We start from the raw sequence: 26,304 nt of genomic DNA on the forward strand, positions 1-26,304 counted from the left end.
CTTTAATGTCTATTTAGTTTGGGGGGGGGGGGGGGCAGAGAGAGGAAGACACAGAATCCAAAGCAGGCTCCGGGCTCTGAGCTGTGTGCACGGAGTCTGATACAGGACTTGAACTCACAAACCACAAAATCATGACCTGAGCTGAAGTGAGATGCTTAACCGGGTCACCCAGGCCCCACGACCTCGGAACTTTAACACTGGTTCACATTCAGAGAAATCAGTGATGAAATAGGAATTTTGCCTTAAAACCAGATCAGAAGAAAATGCCATAAATCATCCCCTAAAATTCAGGTAACAGTAAAATTCAGTGTTGGGTCTGCCAATGGCGCCCAGGGTTACGACTCAGGGTTGTGAACACGCGGCGTTGTCTGCGTCGGAAGCTTCGCGGAAAGCCAGAGCAATCCTCGGAATGTCCTGGTAAGACAAGCTGAGCTGTGTGCTCACCCCTCAGCACCCCTGGCATTTCTGCTGCCACCGCTCAAAACTGCTCAAGTTCTCGGAAGGAGTTGGTACCGGGAGATGCATTTCTACCTGGAACCAACATTTGTGTGCAGAAAGCGTGGGAAGGGTGGTGGGTTTGGTCCGCTTAGTTGTCCTTCCACAACTCCAGCCTTCCCCGTGGGGGAAGGAAGCACACAGGAAGGGGAGCCATTGGCCGGGCTCTCTGTTTCCTGCCTGCTCAGAAGGGAGGTGGGGCAGAAAGAACCCGAAACAATCCACCGGAACAGGGTTGGCTTTCTCGTTTTATTCATGAACCATGTGAATTGAAACCATACAGGTCAATACGAACAAAGAGCTGTTTTGAAGAGATTGTTCTTTTTAGGGTCAAGAAACACAGGAATAGCCATCTGCACTGGTGTCGCTACTGGGTTAAGAAAAACAAAATCAGTTACCATAATCTGAATCAGTAAAATGTAACGTTTCATACATAATGAGGTGCCAAAAGGAACACTCGACCAGGAGAACTAACCTCAGCTTCTTTTAAACAAACAAAAAAAGCAACCTAATGTCTCGGCCCTGCTTCATCAAACCTTAGACGAATACATAATTCTACAATTTATAATAGACTCTAATAATTTTTAGAGCTCCATTGACATTACATATCAGACAATATAGTCTCCCTTTTATGGAAAATTAACGAGTACCATTATTTGGCAACAGAAGTATATTACAGTCAACAGGACATCCATGGCGGGGGTGAGGGGTGGCTGAGTCTCACCCCCGGGGAAGGGTTGTGAGGGAAGCAATATGCCACCAGCAGTGGGACCCATTTGTCACGAGGGACTCGTGTCAGACTGATACATTCTTTTCCAAACAGGTAAAGGCTAGCTGGAGTGGCCTGCAGGCACTGCTGGGTAGGACCCCCAGGCTCTGGCTTTCTCTGTCCCCAAAGTTTTCTGAACTACGACCCGAGGAGCAGTTGACTGGCTAACTCATTCCCACTCAGCCCTGTTGCTACCCCAGCCAAGAGGGCACGGCGCTAAGAAAGGTCAACACCTATGCTGGGCGGATGGACCAGAGCTGGTCCAGTTCTGACGAGCTGGCCTGAGATGCCCAGCCCCCTGCCCCCAGGCTGAGCTTGAACAAGGAGATCTCCGAACGGCTCCATCTTTGGGAAGAAAGTCAGTTACATCCACCAGGACAGCTCCTCAAGGTGATTTGCAGATTCCTCGTATGCCTCAACAGATTCCAGGAAGCTTCCAGAAATCACAGCTTCCCACCCTGGAAGTCCAGGAATCACTTGGACTCCAATGTTCACCGATCTCAGGCTTATCAAAAAGGAACTTCCACTGCTGGTTATCAGCAAGAGGCACATAGCTAACTGTTGAAAGAAATGTTGAAAACCCGGCGCTCACACTCCCCACGAGTCCCTGCAAGCCATCGGCCCTACACTCTCCACGGCAGCGACCCCCATGCAGTGCCCTGTCTTACCAGGAACTATTTGCTTTGTGGCATCACTTCCAGTCTGTTGGGGGAAGCTGGCCCCCCAGCTTGTCACCTCCTGAAATGACTTCCAACTGTATCTCTCAGGGGTTTAGACATCGAGTTTCACGGGCTTCTGTGTTGTATCTTCTCCTCGGTGGCCTGCAGGGACGTTTCTGGTGGCAAGTCTGTGCCCTAGAAGCATCTTGGGCTTCTGCCTCTTTTCTGGGAAGGGGAAGATGAGGAAGACATCTTGCCCCTGGGATCTCCATTAGGGACACCGGCATCTCAGGAGACTGCTCTGCCCTGCCTGTTTTGTGTGCCCAGAAACTCCAAATTTCACTCTTCAACCCACCCAGCTATGCAACAGGCAAAAGTGGCGAAGACGCCCCGGGAAAATTTCATTGAAAAGGCAAACATCAAAGGGATGTGCCCAATCTATCCAGGAAGAGAACCGCAAAGGGTGACCTGGAAGTCAGGGTGGGGGTCGGGGGAGGGAGGGGGGTAGGGAGTCCTTCCCATATGTTCTGAACTCTCTAGAAGGATGTTTGGTTCAGGCTTGAATTCCTGATCAATCTGCCAGAACTCATGGAAGCCTCTGTGGCACATGGATCTGATGGGAAACAGGCTCTCAGTACTCTCCTCCTTCCTGACACAACCACCTTCCAGAATGTTACCTGTTCAAGTCAGTTTTTAATGAAACACCAAGGTCCCACCCGAGGTCATGGCTACAGGATATGTTTCATTTCTTCATACCACCCATTTCATTTAAACTAATCATATTCTCTGCCCCCAAAATGACTTCTTTGAATTTCTAACATATGCAACTCAGATTTTCTTTTTAATATAAGAAATTTAGTTGGGCTGAACCCAAGTAATCTGATTAAGTATTTTCTACTCCTGGAATAGGTTTTTAATTTTTTTCTATACTTTTATGCACTTAAATTAGATTCCTAAAATACTCTCATTATACATACAGAAAAATAATCTCTCAATGACGAATCACATTTTACAATAACAAGTTAAATATTTTGACTACAGAATCTATGTTAGTTTATGCAACATTTACCAGCATAGCCTCTTACATACCATATATACAGTTAGTCATGGACATTCCCATAAACACACAGCAGAGATTTCATGACAAACCTTTTAAAGAGCATAACTTTTTCACTTTATGGATTGGAATTCTGCCTTTTTCTTAGCTGGAAACTGTATCAAACGCAGAAAACCAGATGCCAAGAGCTGATTATCATACACAGGACATTTTTTGTTGTAGATTTCTCATCTATATACATGTATTTACACATATGTTGACCACCTACAGACGTGAGGGTACAAAGCTAATGCAGCTAAGGCAATACAACATGAATTATATGATTGCCAACTTCTCAATCTACGCAGGGCTACGGAAGGTAGAGGGAAGGGGGCCAGGAGGGTATAGACTTCAGCTAGCTGGGTTTCAGCAGACAACATCTAAAGCTGGCTTCACAGTTCAAAGACACTTGGGCTATTGGCAATGCATGTTTTCGATGCATGTGTAAAAATAAATATCATTACCAAAGATCTTGCCAGAATATCTACTTTCTGACACAGTGACTATTTAGCAGATGACATCTTAAGGATGTTGATTGGTAAAATGCGCATCAAAACGTTCATTTATGAAAATTAACGCGAACACAATGTTAATTACTCTGGAAAACACTACCTGAACTTTCAGTAGTTTGGAAGGGTGCATTACGTGTAGCAACAAAGCTATAATTTGCTACTTCATTCAAAGCGACGCAGTCATACCCACACAAGATGAATGTGCAACGTCTGTGCAACTTTCCGTCAATATTTTTACTTAGCAAGCTTTGGGATTCCGGGCAGAATCGGGAAACAGAAAGGATTATTGCTCTGTGTGTGTAGGAATGAGACTGATTTGCCAAGAGGAAGCAGAACTGCAAATGTTGTGGAGCGTCCAGCCCAGTGCAAGAAAAAGGAACAAGAAGTTGCTCTGTGAGAGAAAGCAACAGCGAGCAAGCTCACCTGCCTGGCAGAGCCGTGGACTTCTAAAACTTGAGGCTACTCACACACGGGGCTCTTTCCTCTCTCCTGAGCTCACCCTACTCCAAAGCCATCCGTGGGATCCTACAGGGAGAGCTGAGCTGGGTAGGCCCCACGTCCCAGAGGCAGGTGCCCCCAGACGCCTGGAGACTCCTCAGCTCTCTCTCCGGGGAGTGGCCGTGGACCAAGCCACTTGCAGACCCCGGGGAAGGGGCATGTGCACCTCCCCCAGCCTCCTTGCTTCTCCTGTTCCTCTGGATGGTCCTCTGAAGGCAGAGGCTCAAAAGGCCTCCCTGTCCTACCTGGAAAGGGCAGAATAGCCCCCCGAGGCTGACTAAAGACCAAAGGGAACGGTCTTATTTCAAATTAGTGGGTTAAAGGCTCGAAGGCCTGGGCGCCTGGGGCACGCCCTGGACGGGGAGCTAAGAGAAGGGCAGATGACTCCCTCTCTGGCCGTGGGGCACATCTGTCACCGAGCTGTTTGGGTCTTGTACCCTCTGATTAGTCTGGACCGTTTGTGCTGCTATGAAATAAGAGCAGACGCTTTGAAAAGTATTTTCAGCTCAGCTCTCCCCGCCTCCACCTGCCAGGGAGACTTTACAAAGTGAGAAGACAGAAGATGAAGCCCCACCTGCCTCAAGAACCAAGCGAAAGCACAGCGTGTCCAGGGCCAGCTTCGCGAGCGCGTGACCCGCACAGTCACACGGGACCACGTGCTTGGTTCAATCCTCTGCCGCCACCACCTCAAACCTCTTAGTAATTTTCAACAAGGGGCCCCGATCTTCATTTTGTAGCGGCTCCTGAGCGCGACCACGGTGGGGTCAGGCCAGCCTGCTCCTCTGTTCAATCCACTTGGCTTCGTTTCTCTGGGTGCACACGCAAACACACACACACCACCCACGCATCACGTGCACACCGCACGCAGGCACAGCGCACGTATCACACACGCCACACACACTGTCAGGCTCACACGCATCCTCTCACACATATACACCACACGCGTTCACACACTATATACACTCATACTCTCACATACACACGCTACACATTTACACACCCCAGACCACACACACAGCCCCCCCCCCCCCACAACACCATACATGCAACCGCGGGGGCCGCAGGAGGTGGAACCAGCGCCCCCGGAGCCGCCCGCGGACCGCAGGTTTCCAACGGGAGATCGCCCCCTGGCGGCCACGGCGGGTAGGAAGGCAGCCGCTGATTCCTCAACCACACCGCAACCCCCTCTCTCTGGTTCCTGAATCCCCCTCTGCCCTAGGCCCCCGCTCTTTTCAGACGGAGACGCGGGAGGAAATAAGAGATTTGAGTATAAGAGGAGAAATGCAGAGCAACAGAGTTTTAGAAACGCAGCCGCGCAGGAATGTTATTCTTTTAAATGATAAAAGCACAAAACCGGTGTTGTAGAAGAAAGGTCCCTATTCCTACCACTGCACAAAAAGAAACCCTGGTGACTGCTTAATTCTCAGGAAATATCAGAGAAACGCTCAGTGGTTTTCAAGACTGACCAAATGAGCCCACTTCTGAACGCAGTTTTACTTGGTGGGCTTTGAATACTAAAATAGTCGCGCTATTCAGATGATATTAACAATACAGGCTGCTACAGAACGTAGAACAGAATCCACTTAAAAACAATCCACACAGGGGCGCTTGGGTGGCTCAGTTGGTTTAAGCATCCGAGTCTTGATTTCAGCTCAGGTCATGATCTCACGGTTGGTGGGTTCAAGCCCCCCTCCTCCCCCCCGACGTCTGGCTCTGTGCTGACAGCACAGGGCCTGCTTGGGATTCTCTGTCTCCCTCTCTCTCTGCTCCTCTCCCACGCCCTGTCTCTGTCTCTCTCTGTCTCTCTCTCAAAAATAAACATTTAAAAAAAAAATTCACACAAACCCTGACATACAGTAGGGGCAAATTTACCCTGAAATACCACAACCACATACAGTGTCCAAAAACTTACTCTATTACGTATGTGTTATCTGGTTCTCCAAGGCCAGAGCAATGAGGGTTTCTCTTAATGGAGGAACTGATCTGCCTGTCACTGATATAATTATTTAGAGGTGGAGATGAGCTTTTACAAGCATTGGGTGGTATTTAAATAACTCCAAGTCAGATCTACAATTAGGCCATGAAAGCCACAGAGGCAGGCCTTTCCTTTGTATCTCCCAGTCCCTAAGACAGTGGCCTAGTGCAGGGTGGGGACTCCCAGAATGAACAACACACTATTAGCCTTACTGACTGAGTTACTAAGAGATCACAGCCCAGAGATAAGACTCCAACATGTTGGCATCTGGGTTTTCATGCTCCCAAGATAGAGAAAGCTGTTAGATGTTTCTATCCTTCACGTGGAGTGAGATTTCCATGCTTATCAGGAATAGATTCTGGCTCCTACGGATATCAGGTGATGTACCTCAGTTGAGCGTGATGACCTAGAAACACATCCTGGATCCGATACAGCATGAGGTGAGGAAATGGGAGTTCTAGAACTTTCCTTCCCTTTAGCTCAAATAAACGGCTGTTTTCCAAGCACGATAGACATGCCAACGTGATTTACACCATACTAAGCGGCCCCCACAGAACACAGCTCAGGGCACTGCCAGGAGAGTCTTGGCTGCTGACCTGGGCTATTCCCAGCAGAAAGGGGAAGGCCTGCAGGCATTTCGACACCTCAGGGCACAAACAGAGGGAGGTGTTACTTTCGCCGAATGCCTCATAGGGCAGCTCAGATCACAGCATCGGAAGCTTCACCTTGTCACCGGTTTCTGGTGCTACCCATTATGCTTTTTACCTGGTAGGAACTCGGCCTCCTATACCAGAAAGCAAAGGAGAAACAGCCAGGACCGACTGTTTCCCTCAACCTCACCTTCTGGCACCAGAGGCTCTATATGCGTAGAGCAAGTCCATCTGGAGTAAGCAGACCCTTTGCTAACCTCACGTTCACCTCGAGTCTGAAAAGACCCTACCACCTCTGAAGTCTGCCAGTGTCCGTTTCAAAGTGCTTGTGTCTGCTGTAAAGCTCATCTCCAACCTCAAAGGAGAAGGCAGTCAGAATAAAAGGAAAGGGAAGAGGAGGAAAGGAAAGGAGAGGAAAGGAGAGGAGAGGAGAGGAGAGGAGAGGGAAGGAAAGGAAAGGGAAGGAAAAAGGGAAGGAAAAAGGGAAGGAAAAAGGGAAGGGAAGGGAAGGGAAGGGAAGGAAAAAGGGAAGGAAAAAGGGAAGGGAAGGGAAGGGAAGGAAAAAGGGAAGGAAAAAGGGAAGGGAAGGGAAGGAAAGGGAAGGAAAAAGGGAAGGAAAAAGGGAAAGGAAGGAAAGGGAAGGGAAGGGAAGGAAAGGAAAGGGAAGGAAAAAGGGAAGGAAAAAAGGAAGGGAAGGGAAGGGAAAGAAAGGAAAGGAAAGGAAAGGAAAGGAAAGGAAAGGAAAGGAAAGGAAAGGAAAAGATAGGAAAGGGAAGGGAAGGGAAGGGAGCACATGAAATACAATTAAAACCCACTAGCTGTTTCCAACGGAAAGTTTTAACATTGTTACACACACATACAAATTTTCTTCTGACGAATCAAAAAGTCCAACCAACCAGAAAAGGCTATTTGGAGTAGAAATGGAGAAGTCTTTTTCTCCTCATACAAAGTATTGGCAAACTCTAAATTATACTCCTAAATCTCCACCTTTCTAATAAAACCAGAAGCACTCATCCATTTCCCCTCGTTCTCCAACCCCACCGGATTCGAGAATGCTCCCACTCTGCATGGTCAGTGGCTTATGATTGCACCAGCCAGCTCCTGAAGGGACAGCTCACCTGCCTGGTCTTGGACAGCAGACCTCCAATCATCCTTTCCTGGTGGCTCTAGCATCTAACCCCCGACTTCATTCCCACCCCGGAAGTCACAGGGGTGGGGGGGGGGTGGTACCAGGTCACCAAGATGCAAGTGATCAATTTACCCACTTTCTGATGGGATTTTCTTTTTTCAGTTAAATTCAGTACTATTCAACCACATGAAATCAGTTACCTTCACATACGTAGGTCATGCTCAAGCTCTTCAAAAAAGCAAAGAAGAAAAAAAGTCCCCTTTAACACTAATGTTCTTTGGAGCACCGTTCTCTTTCCTGCCGTCAGAGGACAGGGACATGTTATCCAAGCAGTCAAACAAGGAAATCTGGTTCCAGTTTCTCAAGCATCCCTGGTGACCCTAGCCTAGGAGAGTCCCCCATTCGGGGTCAGGCAAGCTCAGGATGTGAATGAACACCCTCCAGGCTCTCCTGGTTACGGCCGACCTGTTTCCAGGAGATGATCCTGCCAGCCTGCCTGCCTGCCTGCCTGCCAGGGAAGACAGTACCAGCCAGAGAAACCCTGCCCAGAGGGATTAGGATACGGATTGTCCATTCAGGAGAGCTAGTCTACATAAAACCCCAGTCCAAGGGCTCCCGTTCTCAGCACACAGCCTGAGAGCAGAAAAGCCCCTTGCTGGGCTAGAGGAAGTCAGTGTGGCTCAGAGTAGATGGGAAACTTACAAGGGCATGTGGAGGGCTGGGATCAGAATGCCAGGCTATAGTGGCCTACAGAAACCCTGCATTTAGAAGCAAAGCGCTAGGAAACGGGTTGCTTATTGGAAAGAGACATTTCTTCTCTATGAAATTTAGCCCAGGCAGCCAAAAAGCCAGAAAACGGCAGCAGAAACAGGCTCAGAGCTGGTCACCAGTGATTACTCTTGTCATGAAACATCATAGGGCCTCCAAGCCAAAGAGAATTTTCCAACTGGACTGGCAGCCAGGGCCCAGTGACATTGTAAAGTCATTGTAAAGAGAGGTCAAAGAGACACCATGCACCGTCCACGTTTCTCTATCTCCTCCCCCACCCCAGCATGACTCCTGAGTCATAGCTGGATCTCAGGGCCAGACTACATCATCCACAAGTAGGATCGGTCACAGTACCAATTACACCACTGAGTGCAAGGACGCCAATCCAGAATTGCTGTCCTGGAGGAGGCAGCTCAGGGATGCTCAACGTAGTCACTTGGGAGAAAGACTCACATACCGCTCTTTCGTGCCACATTAACTCCGATGATGGGACGCAGCGAGTGGGTGATGCCGTGAGTGGGTGACCGGCAGGCCTAAAAGGGCTACTAAGATTCTTGTCATTGTTCACACTACATCCTACCTGGATAAACAGTGATGACCAGCCCTGACGCACAAAGAAAGCCAATGAAGAAAAGGGAGAACAGAAGGAAAGGGATTGGAATGGTGACCCAATACTACCCCACTGACACACTGCATACGTTTTTTTTTCTACCATAGAACACGTCCTTCACGAATACACTGAACAAACTGTATTGGGTATAGAAATAGGAAAGCATAAGTTGTATGTCTATTTATAGATTTAATTCCACACAGTTTCTTAACAACGTCAAAAAAATATAAACCTAAGGTATTTTCACTATATCTTCTTCTGGGAAGTGGTAAACAAATGCATGCCTGAAGTTCACCTTGGTCTGTAACAGTGTTCAGTTGAAAGTTTCTAACTAAAGGGTGTGTCTGTTTTAAAAAATACTCATGTCTGTTTGTTCGCGATACAAAATTCTACACTATCTTCAATAAATAAATAATAAAGTGTTTCTTAAAAGTATGAAATGTAAACTTTGTTGCCCTTTCTAACACACACATTTTAAAAATTGCTTGAAATATGACAGAGCTCTTATGGGAAATTATGACACTATGCATTCAGTTCCCAGCAAAGTGGAGACTCGGCGACTATGTTAATGCTACCACTTACAAAGCATTTCTACAACCCTAGTTAAATTAGGACCTACAATCGAAGAGAACACTGTCTAACACAGGAAAGCTGGACTCCAGTACCAAGAGAACATGCAAAGAACATGTCATGACCACAACAAACTGGGATTAGGAGAACATTAACATGCGAACAAAATACAGCCCACACTTTTCATTAGCAAATCAAGTTATTATCTAGTTAACCAGCCTATCTCCTGGCTATTGCGGGGGGTGGGGAATCAAAGAACTCAAACCAAACAGCTTGGCACATGGTCATACGTTCCTGACTCTGGCAACAAGCACATGGGTTTCCATTACTGAGAGGTTGGTTGTGTATGGAAGAATATGGGAACGAGTCTTGGGTCTTCCTCCCCAGATTTGTGAGGCGTGTATGCTCCTAGGGCCTTCCCCCCAGCATGTAATGGAGTTCCTTTACATCTTTCCATCCCACTTCCGGATCGCAACTTTTCTTTTTCACGTCTTGGGGATGTTTCTTTCTTGGGAACACGCCAAAGACAGCTGCTAGAATTTCCCATGACAATCAGGATCCGGCACATTCAAGCAAAAGCAGGCTCAGAGCTGGTCACCAGAGATTACTCTTGTCACGAAACATCGTAGGACCTCCAAACCAAAGAGAATTTTCCAACTGGGCTGGCAACCAGGGCCCAATGACATTGTAAAGTAGCCTTTCAGGTGACCTGTGGTGATCTAATCCAACAAAGTATAACTTTGTAGATAACAAGCTTCCTTAACCATCTTCCAAGCATGCTGGAAATCAAAACTGGATCACCCGAAGGTAGCTAGTGATAGTTTTCATTGGCATCTATCAATAAAAGACCTGGAGGGCACTGGAAGGGCTCTAACAATGCACCTGCTAGAATCTTCCATGGACCAGCTCTTCAAAGAGCTAGCCCACTGTCTGATTTGGAGACCACCTCCCCGACTGATCATATCCAGGGCAGCATTTCAAATAAGGTCCCGGTGGGGGAATAAGATTCTGAAGCAATGGCAAGACCTTCATAGTTACTTCTAAAACACACGAAGGACTAGGCATCATGGGCCCAGGGGCCTATCTGGGGACTGGTGGAGGGTTACATGAGTTCTCCAAAAATACAGACATTGCATTTATAAATCTATTTTACAGTGACCAGACCCAAGCCTCGGGCCCAGGGATGGGCCAGACTCCCAACCAAATCTAGCTGGGGGCTATGGGATTTCAAAGACCCTAGAAGCCATGATGAGGCCTGCAGTGAGGACGAAGGAAGACAGTTCTGCTTCATAAAATGGGAACTTGTTTGGGGGCGGGGGAAGGATTGTCAAGAATTATTCCTAAAAGTTTTGAGGGGACTGTCTTCACTGTCCCGTTGCCCTGTGGCTGAACATCCAACGGTGGTCTTAGAAAAGCAACCCCATGTCCAGATCGCACCTGCTGCCTCGGGCTGGAGGAAGTCTACCAGCACACCAGGGCCTGCTCCCTATGGCTCATCAAACAGCTGCAGGTCTAAGCGGACCACAATCTCCCCTGTGGGGACTTCATGTAGCAGGAGACACTTTGTAACTGGGCCCTTGGAACCCTGGTCCTTCTTGATGTCGGCCACACGGATCTCTGTCCGACCCAAAAAATCTGAAAGGAGAAAGAACACCCTGCTCAGAGAGAGAATTCCTTAACTTCAAGGCATGTATTTGGCACACTGGGAATTTTTCAGCGACTTGTTATACCCTCCTTTCTTCCAAAAGGGAATTAGGTCAGTTTATAGGAATCCATGAACCACAATGACAGAGCATAAGTTTTGAATGGAGGGAAAGAAAAAAAAAAAAAAAAAAAAAAAGGACACCAGGGTGGGGACGAAGGTGAGTCTAGAAGGAAGTAAAAACAGAGACGATGACAGTCCCCACACCTGGGGAGCTCCAAAGGCCTAGAAGCGTCCCGGGAGGCAATGCAACATTGGATGCCATATCAGTTGTACAAAGATTGAAAAGTAATATTTCCCAGGGTTCGTCACAAGACGACACTTCGTGATGTCACATCCTTTTCAGAAAAAGCAAAGATGGTGAGCTAGGGCTGGTCCTTAAAATGCCCCTTGCGTGTGCCAGAGAGCAAACGCAAGGTGTGGGAGAGGAGGCCACACACAGCCTGGGGCTGCATGCTTTCAACAGCGCTCCCAAAACTATCTCAACCCCACTTTTTATCAAATATTGAGCACCAGTAGAAGAACAGATGTGAATATATTTGTGTTTTTTAATTTTTTTTTTTTTTAAGTAGGCATTACGCCTGGTGCAGAGCTAGTGCAGGGCTTGAACTCACGACCCTGAGATCAAGACCTGAGCTGAGATCAAGGGTCGGATGCTTAGCTGACTGAGCCAGCCAGGCACCCCTGCCCCCTTTTTAAACTTTTTATTTATTTTTTTAAGTAGGCTCCACATCCAATGTGGGGCTCGAACTCATAACCCTGAGATCAAGATCTGAGCTGACCCCCTCCTTTTTTAAAAATTTTTATTTATTTTTTTTAAGTAGACTCCACATCCAATGTGGGGCTCAAACTCATAACCCTGAGATCAAGAGTTGCACACTCTGCAGACTGAGCCAGCCGGGTGCCCCTATACTTGAAAATTTTTTTCAAATTAGGCAATTACACAATGGTGTTAAATGGGCCTCCAGACCATAATTCCTTCATTTATTCATTCAAGAATTATTTAGTGGAATATACTGCTATCCAGGCACTCCTGTACAGGAAACAGCCTTTCAAGATTCCACTTGGCTCAGTCAGAAGAGCCTGTGACACTTGATCTTGAGTCATGAGTTGAGCCCCATGTTGGATATAGAGATTACTGGAAAGAAAAAACAAACAAACAAAAAAAAGCTTTAAAAAATAATTAAAAAAAAAAGATGTGAGAGTTTTTTTCTGGTGGACAGATACAAATTTATTTTGCCCTATGCTCATTTCGTGGGAATAATCTCTTATATAAGAACAACACTAGGATTTTTAATTTATACCCTAGTGGAGTTGTCACTGTGTCCTGTTATTTCCCTATTTAAAACGACCAGTCTTAAACTTTCACTTGTCAGAATAAAAACTGGCAATGAAACACGGTAGTCGAGAGCCTAGCCTTGAGAGTTGTTCTGGGCATTCTCTAACATTTAGCCAGCTATGTGCCTGTCTTTAGACCGTAACCAAAGGTACCTAACTCACAATGAGATAATTCATATAAAAGTATTAAAAGGCAAAAGCCAAGCTAGCAGAAGCCCCTCACTCCTAGCACTTCCCTATACTCTTTGGATATAATTGAGCCTGCCATCTTCAGACTCTCTGGTTTTTATCAGCTGAGGAAAAGAGAGAGAATTTCTTGGAGTCATTGGCCAGGTGCCTTCTTTTCCAGGCTCAAAGCAGAAGCAGGAAGCGGGTTGAAGGAATGATTCATCCAACCCAGTTCCACAGTTCCATCCTTTTGATTAACCAGACATGTCACCCAAAGTGCACTGATTGCTTCTTGCCACGCCTGTCGTGGGCTGACACTTTTCTTGCTCAACGGGCTACTTTTATCCATTATCACCGTGGCTTTGGGCCAGGAACTAAAGGACTGGGCTGAGACTCTGGGGTACAGTCTTTTTTGCAGTCGCGTGCTGTAGGGAGGCATGGGACTGTGTTCTCTATCTAGGGCAGCTGGACCACTCTAGACCAAACGTGCTTTGTTCACCTTTTCTGAGATGTCCCAGCATCGGTGAAGGCCACTTTCTAGGGGGGCTGAGTCTTGCCTTGCACCAACCTCATCTTTCTGGGGGAGGGGGGGTCAAAAAAAATCCTGGGCACCAAGGTCCCAGGTAGAAAACATTTACCCCTGAAAGCTGGATGACAGAGGAGGAAGGGCACCTCGCGAGGCCGCTCTCTACTCACCGTCTGGAGAGAACTGGTCCCTCTCAAACACGGTGATGCAGAGGACCTCCTGCTCCAGGTCTTTGATGAAGAACTGGCAGTTGGAATTCCATTTGGGATTCAGAGTGTCCTGGATCGTCTTGGTGATGTGACACTGGGAGCCCATGGTCACCTCACAGTACGGGTTACTCTTTCCTAGAGTGGACACAGTCTGCTAGACTCCTACCTGGCTGCAGGGCTCTGGGCACGGCATGGCAGGGTCACAGCCACGACGGGCAGCAATTTCCCTCCATGTCCCTCATTTTTACCACCCCCCTCCCATTGCCACACTCGATAAGTGCCATAAAATGGAGAATCTGGGCAAAAACTCCCACAATCCAGCATCACAGTTAAGTTATAATACGTAAATATTGATAACACTTAAATAATTAGATTAATGGACTTTAAAATTAAGCCTTTCCTGTCTCTTTGCTATAGCCTTAGACTGTATCACATCCACTATGAAATGGCAACCACCCGGATCTCTCTGAAAAGCAAAATGGTGGGAAGGATTAAATTAAAAAAAACAAAAAAACCCCAAAAAACAAAAACCTCTAGATTTTAACAAGTGTTAGAAAAGCCAATTCTGGAAGGAAAATTTAGGATTATGGAAATAGCACATTTGACTTAAGTCTGGCTGGGGGGAAGGGAGAAAAGTCTTCTACCAACAACCCATGCTAGAGGGAATTTGAGGTCCTTACCATGTGACCGACAGGGTTTCAGCTCAATGCCTTCAACAACGTTCACCATCAACCTTCCAATACCTGTTGCCCTTTGGGAACGGACTACGACAGCGGGAAGAACAACACAAGATGCTTCACTGAAACATTTGGTGCCTTCCCCATCCCTGTTTGCCTCAGACCAGTTTTATGTAGCTGCCCCCCCTTCTCCCCTCAGACTCTGGCTGGCTCCACCCTTCATCCTGCGCCCCACTCTCCCCTCCGCCACTCCCGTCCCTTCTCAGCCTCCCTCCGCCTCCAGGCTCATCTTCCAGCTTTAAGGATTCTGAGCCCAAACTTCTCTGCCCCAGCTCGGCAGGAAACAGTCCATGCCACTGAGCAATGCATACCCAGGTACGCCTTCTCCCGCTTCTTTTTCTCAGTCTCTATATAGAGTTCTGAAGCAGCTTTGATTTTCTGCACCCAGGCAGTCCTTGGAAATAAAAAGACAGAAAGGTGCCAAACAGAACTCAGGAAAAAGGTTTCAGGTCCATTCGCATTCAGTCTCCAGGACCCTACCTGCTTTGTTCATTTGATCTGAACAACAAAGGCTTGGGAAAGAAAGTCTGCTGTTCTGTCAAATGATGCTAATAATTATTCCTACCATTAATAAGGAGGGAGGAGTGGCATTTTTACTGATATGCTTGAGACCTGCCTTGGCCTTGGTGCCCCTGTGGAAGAGAAATGCTGACCCGGAGATGTTGGCATGCAACTCTCTCCTCCCTCGTTGAAAAGCATCCCATTACAAAACAGATGCACATAGGGGAAGGGGGGCAAAAATAATATAAAAACAGGGAGGGGGACAAGACATATGACACTCTTAAACACAGAGAACAAGCTGAGGGAAGCTGGAGGGGTTGTAGGTGGAGGGATGGGCTACATGGGCAAGGGGATTAAGGACAGCACTTGGGACGAACACTGGGTGTTTTATATAGGGACTGAATCACTAGATTCTACTCCTGAAATCATTATTGCACTATATGCTAACTAACTTGGATGTAAATTTAAAAAAAAAATTGAATAAAATTAATGAATTAATTCTTTTAAAAAGCACCCCATGTTTGCCTAACCAAAGAAGGCCAGAAGGATCTCTCTTATTAAACCATCCAAGGGAAGAACAAAACCATTTCCCAGACAGGGAACCACTTTCTAGGGAAAAGCAAACACACTCCCGAGCAAAGTAGTTGGCATGACGCTTTCTCCTTCATTTCTCGGAGACCCATATGTATGATAGCTTTGGCCAGTTTTCTTGTTTGGCACAAATGCCCTTTGGAATGTCGGTTGGCCTTGGGTCAAGTTCGCCCTTCAGAAATGATCTATTTCATTTGGCTGTAGGGCAGAGCCTTGAATACACGATTGAAGCAAAATAACAAAACAACCCACTGCTCTCAGATCCAGGATGTCTGCGTAAGCGAGCCCAGCTGAGGATAGGGTCGGGCTTGGGTGGTCCTATTAATCCCCAGATCGCCTTCCTATTGGTTTCTGCCACCTGGGAAACCTTGGGAAACCTGAGATGCTCCACGTATCTCAAAGAAAGATGGAAATTTCCTTTAAAAAAATTCTCAAGCAAAATCAGTTTCAGTTCATTTTATTTTGAAAAATTCAAGCCACGTGTTAAACTTTTGAGCGGCTCTAGAGAAAAGCATGAAGACCCCTCCAGCCAGAGGTTGTGGTATTGCAACTGAACAAATGTTGGGACCTGCTGATTAATTAAATGTTCTACATATGTCCAGCCTGGTGGAACCCAGGTCCCCAGTGCCAGGCAGGTGGCAGGTCTTACCTTTCATTTATGCTTTCGGCTCGGAGGGTGTAGACTCGGTCAATGTGGGAGATGTGGAAGATGGGCTCATCTCCAGAAGGGTCAGTGGGTAATTTTACTAGAACCTCATTCAGGAAAATAGGCTGAAAGAGAATGCACAGGCATTAAACAACCAGACGGGACTCTGTGTGTTTCAATGAACTATGAGTGTGCATGAGCTTATGTGCACATGTTCTAGTAAACTAAACTGAGTGTGTGTGTGTGTGTGTGTGTGTGTGTGTGTGTGTTTTCCAGTAAACTCTACTGGAATCATAATTTTGCATTAATATCAACTTTCATGTATTGCAAACTATAAATAGAATTTTTGCCTCCTCCATTTTGCTGGTATTTTTTAAGCCCTTCGCAATACGAGCTGACCGGTCTGTTTTGGCCGTTGCATATCCCAACCAGCAAACAGTCTTCAACAACTTAACCTCCAGCCAATCCCCTCCAAAGATTTTCATACAAAGTTGCTAGTGACAATCTACATAAGTACATTGTTCTTTGCCCCACAATCACCATCACCCCACAATCCCCTAACTGCTGCCTCAGAGAAAATTCTTCCGCACAAACGCCCCCACACAGACAAATTTAGGAAAACGGTATCCCGTGACACAAAGACACACAAACACAGCTATGTACATAGGAGCAGACCAAATAAACAGCAGAGGGAAATTCTCCACACATGGACTGTTTAGATTGGCTTTTGCTGGAAAAGGTGAGGGGCACAGATGTTTCAAGCGATCCTGAGAAGTTTGGGGAAGGGTCTGGGAATGCTTGGAAGGTGGGCACCAGCGCTCAACTTCTGTGCTGTCCCATGCCTGCCTCCTGCGTCACACTAGACCGCGAGCCCCACCAGCATAGGGGGCACTCCTCACGTCTGAGGAACCACAGTGGCCATTTGGAAGCTCATAGATAGATGTCTTGTCAATCGAGTCGAATGCTGTTCCTCTTCTGATAATGTTGGGACTGCACTCCTTTAGCTACCCAAAACCCTGGCTCATCCCTCCGTCTTCTCCTCTACGCCACAACCCCCCCCCCCCCAAACCCTGCTCATACTCTGCCTCCTTCTGGAAACTTTCTCCTTTCCCCGCCAACACCAACCCTGATATTGCAATCTAGAATCGCAATCTAGAACGACGATCTAGAACCACACTTACTGTTTTGTACATTTTGTACTGCAGGTTCGATTTGGGACTGAAGACTTTGTCCGTGCCAGACGAGCCCAAGGGCTTTATGATTTGGGTCAGCAGGAGGAAGTCGTTGAAGAGGAAGCCATACAGCTCCTTGTTGCTCTTGGCCTTGTAGAGTTTCCCACTGTGCAGAAACTTGCGTGGCCCCAAGCAATTGGTCACTGAATTGAACACAAGTTGCTGAGAAAGGAAAACAAAGCCCAAAGAGGACACGGTGAAGGGAGGTCATTTTTTGATTTTTGTGTTTCTGCGTCTGAAAGCGCGGGCTCCATCAGAATCGGAGGCTGGGCCCCCACGGGCCTGTATCTTAGGCTTCAATCAAAGACTGCTTTGCAGACTTCAGGCAGTACCTTTCAGGGCCAAGGAGTCAAAGGCAGTCAAAGACACAGTTCTGGGGACTCCAAGGGTCCAGATGAGTCTTGAATATACTTCTGACTGCTTTCTCCCGAGGGGGTCTACTAACGTCTGAGGGTGTCGGTGCCCCCCTTTTATTTACTGGGAAATGGGAAACAGGAAGAAAATTCTCGGCCCTCTCCCACCTCAATGAGTACGGGCTGTGTCTCCAGAGGGGGCATCAGCCAGCTCCAGTGATGACCCCACACGGGTTCAAAAGGTCCCTTGCGCTTGGGGAAAGCAGCAACCGCTCCCTGCACAATTCTACAGACCACATGCTACTTTCCAAGGTCAGCTAGAGTCCAGGCCCCTCGCACGTGAGTGAGTGCAAAACTCAAGGGCGCTGAGTGATGCCTCAAAGCCAAGCAGAGCAGACACGGTGTTGGCTCACATTAAATCTCCACCAACTCACTAGTCCGGAAAGTGTGAAGGGGACACTCTCATTGCCACTTCGCCAAACCTTGGAGATGGCTCCGAGTGCTGCTAAAACATGGCTCTATCATCCCTCTGGGCTCTCTCATCTCACGTGAGCAGTTTCTAAAGGGGCAGAGGGAGACCGAGGCAGAAAAATGACCTCACTAGGATCCCTTTTTTTTGGCGCAGGGTGAGAGACTGAAAGAGGGAAAGGCACAGCTGTGCCCAGGCAGCAGTATGATCCAGGCAAGGGTCAGACTCTCACGGCCCCCACCTGTCCACACTTGGGCCCCAGGGGATGCTCTACTAGCAGCCTTCAAGGCCAATGCTCTACAGAACTATGAGCCCTATAGGTCTCCCTGAGGACAGTATTTGTGAAGAGGTGACAGGGTTCACACCATGTGTCCCTCGAGAGATGTTGGTGGCCACTCATCTCCCTCCATCATGGGAGAGAGAATCAGCAGTGCCTCTGTGACTGGAGATCTATAGGCATCAAGGAAGAGTGACCACTCCACTCACTCTTGGGTACAAAGAGGGAGAAGTGTCTCTCATCTGCCACCGGGGCTCTGAGGGAGCCCAAAAGACTGAAGATGACACCCAAATGGGAGCCTTTAGTGCCTAGTTTTTACCCCTTTGCACTATGAACAGGAGGCTGGAGATCAACCCAGCCCTTTTGGCTTGCCAAGAGAGTCCAAGGCACTTGGGGACAGACAATGAATCCAGAGAAGGCAGCCTGGATCACACGAAGGTGATGTCATTTATTCATACTCCAAGTTTGGGCCTCCAATTGGCCAGGCTAACACTGAATATAAATGAATTGGGAATGATATTTACATTTCTCTATCTTTTAAAAGAAGTTTTTTAAATGTTTATTTACTTTTGAAAGAGAGAGAGAGAGAGTGCAAGCAGGCAGAGGCAGAGAGAGAGGAAGACGCAGAATCTGAAACAGGCTCCAGGCTCTGAGCTGTCAGCACAGAGCCTGACGCAGGGCTCGAACTCACAGACTGTGAGATCATGACCTGAGCCAAAGTCGGATGCTTCACTGACTAAGCCACCCAGGCACCCCTACATTTCTCTGTCTTAAGACAAGAGTGGCAAAGACAGCATTTATGTGAAAGTTGATCATATGTCTGAGCCCAGATCTGGGCCAGGAAACGGAAGCCAACGTGCCCCCTTTCCATGATTGTACAGACAGACGGAAGCTGCTGTACAATAGCTAGGTACAACTGGCCGATAAGGAAGGACAACAGTCTGTTTCAAAGAGGACACAGAAGCCACGAAACTCAAATGACAAGAGCTTATTTTATGCTGCATGATTTAAGAAGAAGACCCAGGCAGGCTTCACTGAGTCCACCCGATGGCAGCCATGAGATGCAAGGAAGGGCCCCTTTCCGAAGTGCATGTTGCCATGTTGGCACTTCTGCCTGGCAGATTCGGGTGCTGTTCAGATCCACCGTCTGCAGGATCAAGTTAAAGCTCCTCTGAATGGTACACAGGCCATTCTCGCCCTGCCTTCAACTTGCCATAAAGCCGTATCACCTATCGCCCTACAGATGCCCGGCTCAGGACGTCCCTCCACTAAGATGCCCTCCCCCTGGTTTCCTACCTGGATAGACGTCTTCATCCTTCAACACCCAGCCCAGTGTCTCCTTCTCCAATGCTTCCCTGAATCCCCCTATGACTGTCCCTTCCTCTTCATCATGTGTTCCCACAGCACCTGCACCTGCAGCTGGCTCTGCCTTGCCACCCATATTTTATCGTAAACATTGGTTTCGTCCCTCCACTTCATCCAGAACCGTAGAACCCTAGAGAGGGGAGAGGTGACATCTTTGTGATTTTCATGTCCTTAGTGTTTAGTACACTAAGGCAATGGCACATGGGCAGGTGCTCAAGAACTGTTTACTGAATGAATGAATGGATGAAAGCGTAAGTGAGCCAACCAGCCGGATGAATGCCCCTGGATTGATTATCGACACAAAATTCCAAAATGGGAGTCTACACCTGTCACCTGGATTTCCACAGGGCTGCTCCCATGGGCTGGCTTCTCCCACACCTATGCTGAAGGCCAACAAGGAAGTGAGGCAGGGAAGGAACCAGCAGTGATGACTTCCTCGGGTAGTGCCTGCCTTTGAAGCATTGTAAGAAGGAGGAAGCCACAGGAAGAGGGGGATGTGGGGGACACATTCTGCCTGGGCATTTTGGGAAACCCTAGTGAATGGCGCGTGTGCAGGCATGTGTGTGTGTGTGCGTGCACGCACATGCATGCAGAGGCAAAGAAAGAGAGGCGGGGGGGGAAAGGGCAGCAAGAATAAATGAAACTAAGGGAAAGGTAGGGCACAAGAAATAATTAAATACTAGAAGCGAGACTTCTGTGGCTCCAGTATTGATGGGCTACACTGACCTATCCAGTGAAAATGTTAAAAAACTGAGTAGAATATAAAAATTCACTTTTGAAATGCAAGCAAAACGATAAAAATGTAAAACAAAAACAAGTTTAAAACAATGTGCAGAGGCCGAAAACAATGAAAATGTGAACCCCAGAAGATAAACCCCAAAGCCAGCTTCAGCCTGACAGCCTCCCTTGAATCTGGTGACCTTCAGCGTCCACTTCAAAAGCCATATGGGCCGCAGGAAACAAGCGGTGTTTCCAGGGCTCACTGCGCTGAGGGAGCTAACAGGAGAGCTCCACCAAAAGAAGCCCACAGAGGAAAGGCCACGAGTGAACTCAAGCGCAGCAGAGATGAACAAGAAGACTTGCTTGTTTTTGACCTTGGTGTAAGTGGAATGAAAAAAAATGCCCCTGAGAATTTGCAGCCACAGGGCAACTCCCGACCCATTCACAACTACAATTCACACGCTAGTGTGATCCAAAAACCCCTCTACGTGAAACTTAGGGTGATCCTGGTAGCGATTCTCTCAGGAGGAATGCAACTTCAGAGCTCCAAGGTCCCACAGATAAAGCTCCAAAGGACACTGAACTCACAATCGAAAATCACAGTACATACAGAGAAGCAGGCATGCGCGGTGACAGCTAGCAGAAACAGCAGAAGGGAACGAGATCCGTAACTGTAGATATTACACTTCTCTGCTGTGAGATATGCAGGAATATGTTTAAAATGTGTTGCGGGGGGGGGGGGGGGGAAATGCAGAGCATGGCCACCCGTGCAAGGACAAGACACAAGAGAGGAACCAGCAGATCCGACAACACAAACAGAACTGCCGAAAATGGAGGAGAAAGCAGTGCAGAAATTAAAAAGTCAGCGGGACAGGTTCAGGAGCAGGGGAGAGGCAGCTGGAGACAGAACAGGCTGTAGCCTGGAGAGGACGCTTCACGATCTTTCTCGCCGCTGAGGCTCAGCGGGAGGGAGGCCCGGGTCCCAGCCCGAAGGCAGCTACCTCGGACAGGCCTTCACACTGCACGTGGCCTTGGATCCACTCCAGCCGGTCGGAGTTCTCCTTCTCCCGCACCCCTTCGTTCACCTGGGAGCACAGCTCCTCTGCTTTCTCCAGGGCGTGCTTCAAGTGGCTGTGGTCAGGGTGGTTTTCGGGAGTGTTTTCCAGGATCTACACGGGAGGACAGAAGACAGCAGCCTCAGGCGGTGCAGGTGGACCTGGGGTCCCCTGTGCTGGGGGGGCCCAGCACAGGAGGGCCTGGACCTTTCCTGATGGGTGCTCACAGGAGAAACCGCAGCTCTGAGCACCCAACTGCAGCAATGACGTGAGCGTGACGGCCACTCCTTGTTGGCCAGGGCCCCTCGGGAGGCAGGGGGCGCCCACATTATTTATACTTTGGCATGAGGAGGGCAGTGGCTGCAGCGAGCGCATTACACACCCCACGTGGATTTCTCCCTGGAAAATGGCTCTTTTCCTGGGTCCGTGCACAGCTGCAGCAACCTGCGCACCTCTGGACCAGCGTGCAAAGGGGTACATCTGAGCAAATGTGCCTTTTTCTGGGTAGAACCCTCGAGGCCAGCGGTTAAGAGTGCCAGTCCTAGGGCTCCACCTCCTGCATTAAAATCTCTGCTCTGCGACTGACCAGGCATGCTATGGGTCAGTCCCGTAAATGTTCTGAACCACAAATTCCTCATATGAAACGTAGGGATGCTAACAGCACCTCCTCTAGGGGCGCCTGGGTGGCTCAGTTGGTTAAGCGACCGACTTCGGCTCAGGTCATGATCTCGCGGTCCGTGAGTTCGAGCCCCGCGTCGGGCTCTGTGCTGACAGCTCGGAGCCTGGAGCCTGCTTCCGATTCTGTGTCTCCCTCTCTCTCTGCCCCTCCCAGACTCATGCTCTGTCTCTCTCTGTCTCAGAAATAAATAAACATTAAAAAAAAACTTTAACAGCACCTCCCTTATAAGATTGGAGGACTCAGTGATTTGATACAGTAAAGTACTTTGCAAAGTGCCTGGCCCTTGGAAGGTGCTCAGTATAAGGGAACGATTATCATCGGGTGTACCTACCGAGGCTTTGTCCAAACACAAATAATTCAAATGGACCTAACCTCGAATGATATCTCATCTCAAAGGTACACTTCGGCTTAAAGTCCTAGGTAAGCCCCTAACTTGAGAAAAATGCACATTCTGGGTCCTGCGTGGACACCGATCATCTCCAACAAGGGCCCCACCCTCCAGGCCAAATCCCGGCTGAGGTCAGGATCCCTTTGGAAACTCCTGTTGTCATCCCTGACCATATCCCTGGGGGGGGGGGGGACTCCGGCGTAGGAATTTTCTAGAGCTCTCCAGGTGATTCTAACGTGCAGCCCAGTCTGAGGATTACAGTGCTAGACTGGGAGCCCACACAGCTGGCTTGTGTGAATTCATTTGTCTTTGTTTTTGTTTTGTTTTGCTTTCCTTTTTTTTCTTCGTCAATTTATTTGAACTAAAAACAAAACAAAACAAAAAAACAAAAACAGTTTACTCATTTATGCCACCGCCTACCCCTGCCTCCGGCCACCACCAATCTGTTGTCTGTATCTGTGAGCTTGGGAGGCTTTTTTAATTAACTTTTTTCAGATTCCAAATATAAGAAAGATCATATGGTATTTGTCTTTCTGTGTCTGAGTTATTTCACTTAGCATAATGCCCTTGAGGTCCGCGTTGCTGCAAATGGCAAGATGTCACTCTTTTTAATGGCTAAATAATATTCCATTATATAAATTACATTATACATATTATACATAATATATTTACATCATAATTTATATATCTATTCATCCATCAATGGACAAGTTGGTTGTGTCCATGTCTGTTATAAATAATGCTGCAATGAACATAGGGGTGCATTTATCTTTACAAATTACTGTTCTTGTTTTCTTCAGGTAAATACTGAGAAGTAGAATACCTGGATTGTGTGGTAGTTTTATTTTTAATTTTCCAAGGGACCTCCTTACTATTTTCCATAGTGGCTGCACCAATTTACATTCCTACCAACAGTGGGTAAGAGTTCCTTTGTCTCCACATCCTTATCAACACTTGCTATTTCTTTATAATCGTCATTCCAACACGTGTGAGATGATTTTTATTTGCATTTCCTTGATGATTCATTATGTTCAGCATCTGTTCAGGTACCTGTTGACCATCTATATGTTGTCTTTGGAAAAATGCCTATTCAGATCCTCTGCCCATTTTTAAATCGGATTGTTCATGTGCGGTTTTTTTTTTTTTTTTTTTTGCTATTATAGAAGTCGTATGAGTTCTTTATATACTTTGGATGCTAGCCCCTATCAGATTTTTGATGTGCAAATATTTTCTCCCATTCAGTAGGTTGCCTTTTCATTTCGTTGACAGTTTCCTTTGCTGTGCAGAAGCGTTTCCACTTCCTGTTGTCCCATTTGTTTATTTTTGCTTTTGGCGTCAGATTTTTAAAAATCATTGCCAAGACCTATTCGCATTGTCAAGGAGATTGCCACCTGTTTTTTTCCGGGAGTTTTATGGTTTGGGCTCTTACATCCAAGTCTTTAATCCATTTTGAGTTAATTTTTGTGTACGGTGTAAGACACTGGTCCAGTTTCATTCTTTTGCATGTGCCTGTCCAGTTCTCCCAACATGATTTATTTATTTATTTATTTATTTATTTAATTTTTTAATAATGTTTATTTTTCGGAAGGGTGTGCACAGGGGAGGGGCAGAGAAAGTGGGGTGGACAGAGGATCTGAAACGGGCTCTGTACTGACAGCAGAGAGCCTGATGTGGGGCTCAAACTCGTGAACTGTTGAGATCATGACCTGAGCCAAAATCAGACACTGAACTGACCTAGCCACCCAGGAGCATGCCCCCCCCTCCACACACACCATTTATTAAGGAGACTGTCCTTTCTCTATTATATATTCTTGGCTCCTTTATTGTAAACTAATTGACCATATATGCATGGGCTTATTTCTGGGTTCTCTATTCTGTTCCACTGATCTATGTATCTGTTTTTAATGCCAGTACCATACTGTTTTTTTAATTATTATAGCTTTGTAATATAGTTTGCAATCAGGGAGTGTGATGACTCCAGCTTTGTTTTTCTTCCTCCAGATTGCTTTGGCTATTTGGGTCTTTTATGCTCCAAGTTTTAGAATTATTCTATTTCTGTGAAAAATGTTGGAATTTTGAATGGGCTTTCATTGAATCTGTATACTGTTTGGGGCAGAACGGATTTTTTTTTTTTAATTTTTTTTTAACGTTTATTTATTTTTGAGACAGAGAGAGACAGAGCATGAACGGGGGAGGGGCAGAGAGAGAGGGAGACACAGAATCGGAAGCAGGCTCCAGGCTCCGAGCCATCAGCCCAGAGCCCGACGCGGGGCTCGAACTCACGGACCGCGAGATCGTGACCTGAGCTGAAGTCGGATGCTTAACCGACTGAGCCACCCAGGCGCCCCCAGAACGGATATTTTAACTACATTAATTCTTCTAATCCATGAGCATGGAATGTCTTTCCATTTATTTGTGTCTTCTATAATTTCTTTCACTAATGTCTTACGGCTTTCAATACACAGATCTTTCAACTCCTTGGTTCAATTTATTCATAGGTGTTTTATTCTTGTCGATGAAATTGTAAATGGGACTGTTTCTTTAATTTCTCTTTCCAATAGTTCATTATTAGTGTATAGAAATGCAACAGATTTTTGTGTATTGATTTTGCATCCTGCAACTTCACTGAACTTACTTATTATTTCTAACAGTTTGCTTTGTTTTGTTTCAAAATGGAAATGGCCTTATTGATTTTTCTGTAATATTGTACAATATTCAGAATTCAGAAAATTCAGCAAGTTATAAAGAACTTGGGGTGCCCGGTTGGCTCCGTTGGTTAAGCGTCTGACTTCGGTTCAGGTCATGATCTCACAGTTTATGAGTTCAAGCCCCAAGTCGGGCTCTGTGCTGACAGCTCTGAGCCTGCAGCGTGCTTTGAAGTCTGTGTCTCCTTCTCTCTCTCTGTTCCCCCCCCAACTTGTGCTCTGTCTCTCTCTCTCAAAAATAAATAAATGTAAAAAAAAATTTTTTTAAGGGGCGCCTGGATGGCTCAGTCAGTTAAGTGTCCAACTTCGGCTCAGGTCATGATCTCAGTTCGTGAGTTCGAGCCCCGCGTCAGGCTCTGTGCTGACAGCTCGGGGCTGGAGCCTGCTTCGGATTCTGTGTCCCCCTCTCCCTATGCCCCTCCCCCGCTAGTGCTCTGTCTCTCAAAAGTAAATAAACATTAAAAAAAATTTTTTTTCATTTTTTTGAAATAAAAAAAAAAGAACCTAAAAAATCACCCATAATCTCCCCATCTGGACAGAACTTCTGTCTGTATATTAGTTAAATGCTCTGCCTACACATACATACACCACACACACACACAGACACACGCACACAACTTTTTAGAAAATAAAAATTAAATCATGCTACCATACCACACTGTGCCATTTTGCACACTGTTTTTCCCCCCACTTAATAGCAGTTACACAATATCATTTGATGCCCATATCCTGTGGACCTATGCTATCATTTTTAAGGATTCTATGATGCATCGTTGTAAGGATGAACTACAAGTCATTTAAATAGTTCCTGTCCCATAAAAATTCATGTTGTTCCTAATTTTTAAATATTTCTCTGATTATTTTTTTTAGGACAAATTCCTAGAGGTGGAAGTGTTGAGCCAAAGAGAATGT

The 26,304-nt window shown here is 46.9% G+C and overlaps 1 protein-coding gene and 1 long non-coding RNA gene across 7 annotated transcripts in view; both read right to left on the reverse strand.

The window, feature by feature from the left end:
- Positions 1-725: 725 nt before the first annotated feature.
- LOC122230490 lies at positions 726-2,372 on the reverse strand. Its single transcript, XR_006207469.1, has 2 exons — positions 1,933-2,372; positions 726-865 (listed from the first exon to the last, which is right to left on the reverse strand). It is a non-coding gene; the product is annotated as an uncharacterized LOC122230490 (long non-coding RNA).
- Positions 2,373-10,959: 8,587 nt separating this feature from the next.
- Positions 10,960-26,304, reverse strand: part of ITSN1 (intersectin 1) — a 217,486-nt gene continuing 202,141 nt past the window's right edge. For 4 of the 6 annotated variants that reach the window (XM_042956710.1, XM_042956707.1, XM_042956708.1 and 1 more), the window contains exons 33-39: positions 21,567-21,734; positions 17,331-17,543; positions 16,153-16,274; positions 14,723-14,805; positions 14,355-14,438; positions 13,636-13,809; positions 10,960-11,366 (exon numbers count right to left, since the gene is read on the reverse strand). In XM_042956710.1, the coding sequence (XP_042812644.1) occupies positions 11,218-11,366; positions 13,636-13,809; positions 14,355-14,438; positions 14,723-14,805; positions 16,153-16,274; positions 17,331-17,543; positions 21,567-21,734 (993 nt within the window). In that variant the 3' untranslated portion in view covers positions 10,960-11,217. Of the gene's footprint in view, positions 11,367-13,635; positions 13,810-14,354; positions 14,439-14,722; positions 14,806-16,152; positions 16,275-17,330; positions 17,544-19,413; positions 19,628-19,776; positions 19,976-21,566; positions 21,735-26,304 lie in introns of those variants that run through there. The other 2 variants (XM_042956711.1, XR_006207652.1) reach the window with 2 other exon arrangements.

This window comes from Panthera tigris, chromosome C2 (genome assembly GCF_018350195.1).
Source record: "Panthera tigris isolate Pti1 chromosome C2, P.tigris_Pti1_mat1.1, whole genome shotgun sequence".
NCBI classification, from domain to species: domain Eukaryota; kingdom Metazoa; phylum Chordata; class Mammalia; order Carnivora; family Felidae; genus Panthera; species Panthera tigris.